Source organism: Coregonus clupeaformis, chromosome 36 (assembly GCF_020615455.1).
Source record: "Coregonus clupeaformis isolate EN_2021a chromosome 36, ASM2061545v1, whole genome shotgun sequence".
NCBI lineage: Eukaryota > Metazoa > Chordata > Actinopteri > Salmoniformes > Salmonidae > Coregonus > Coregonus clupeaformis.
The window spans coordinates 40,751,510-40,752,963 of NC_059227.1; the positions used below are offsets into that span (position 1 = coordinate 40,751,510).

Here is a 1,454-nt window from a genome sequence, read left to right on the forward strand (position 1 = left end):
CTATCCGCAATTTATAGACTATGATTTAATACAACGAACTGTTTAAATGCTTAGCGCTTAATGTCCCTGCCAATCTATTGTGTCTCACTCGCTTCACAATGTATTTATTTTGTAGGCTATAGCTTTTAAATAATAGGCTAATAATATAGCCTAAATCATTCATTTTCGTTAGGCTACCGGTCTGTTAGTTGATTAGGTTATAGGCTATTATTTTGGTCCAATTGTAGTATAACCTACAATATTTAAAAACAATAAAAAAAAAACAATTAGCCTATGTATTCATATTACAAGATCAATCAATATGTATTGATCGAAATGTTAGCCTATTATGACAGACATATGCAATGTGGTTTATGTAATTAGGCTATTCTTAATTAATCCTCATCAATGCCCACACACACAAAATATCCCTGAATCTTCCATGTAAATGACAATAATGCTTTATTATTATTTTAATATACAGAACACGGAGACAAAACAAACACAGCTTGTTGATTTCCAACTACATGACAGTAGCTATATTTCATTTTAAATAATGACAATATCAGAGAAATCCACCATATACATTTCAAGATAATATTTAGTGTAAAAAGGTCCATGAATCCTCTCCAAGATTAGTCTCTTGTTTTTACACATCATTTCACAAGAGACCATGCATATTTTTTTCACAGCATTTTATCATGACATGTATCTTTCACCTTGTCTGGTTTGCAGATTACCGTAAAATAATATGGGCCAGTACATCAGTGTAGAGACTGATCTATGTAACCAAATAGTTCATCTTCCTAAAGTTGCCGAGTAGCAAGCTGCCAGATTACTAAATAGTGGACTGATATAGACCAGGGTATAGTTGAGGCATGGGATTTGGAATTCCCATGATGGAAAATGTAATCTGTACAAAATTGATCCCCACGACAGGAGGATTTCGAGGTTGACATTATCAGGTCTTGGTGTCAAAGGAACGTTGTGAAACTTTTGCGCTGCCAAGAATATTGTGTATTGTGACCGATACCATCTTGTTTATGATAGCATGGACGTCAGGAATATGTAAACAGTGATCTTTACAGAGAGGGCATCAACTTCTTTAGAAGAAGAGCATCCATATCAGTGACTGGCCTCTATCTCCACTGCAGGCTTCAACTGTCCAACTGTTTGTCCTCCTGCCTGTTTGTCCTCTGTCTCCATCGGGTGTTGCTGTCCCCCTGTTCCGTCCCTTGAAACTGTTCCCAGTGGTCCGTCACCAGGATGTGTCCCCAGAATCTTAGCACTGTGTTCCAGAGCTTTAGCCCTGAGTGCAGCGATGCTATTCTCTCGCAGTTCCTCTTTGGATATGGGCGACCTGGTATTCTCCCTCCTTCTCTCCTCCTCCACTTCCTCTACCACTCTCTCCCCCTCTCGTTCCCTGGCAGGTGGATGGGAATGGGGAGCTTCCAGTTTTCCAGGAGAGGTCGGAA

General features: G+C 39.1%; 1 protein-coding gene across 1 annotated transcript in view; it reads right to left on the reverse strand.

Annotated features, from left to right (window-relative positions):
- Positions 1-442: 442 nt before the first annotated feature.
- The window catches only part of LOC121552319 (visual system homeobox 2-like), a 9,178-nt gene continuing 8,166 nt past the window's right edge, over positions 443-1,454 (reverse strand). Inside the window, exon 5 of the mRNA XM_041865136.1 lies at positions 443-1,454. This exon is cut by the window's right edge and continues 30 nt beyond it. Within this exon, the coding sequence (XP_041721070.1) occupies positions 1,105-1,454 (350 nt within the window). The 3' untranslated portion in view covers positions 443-1,104.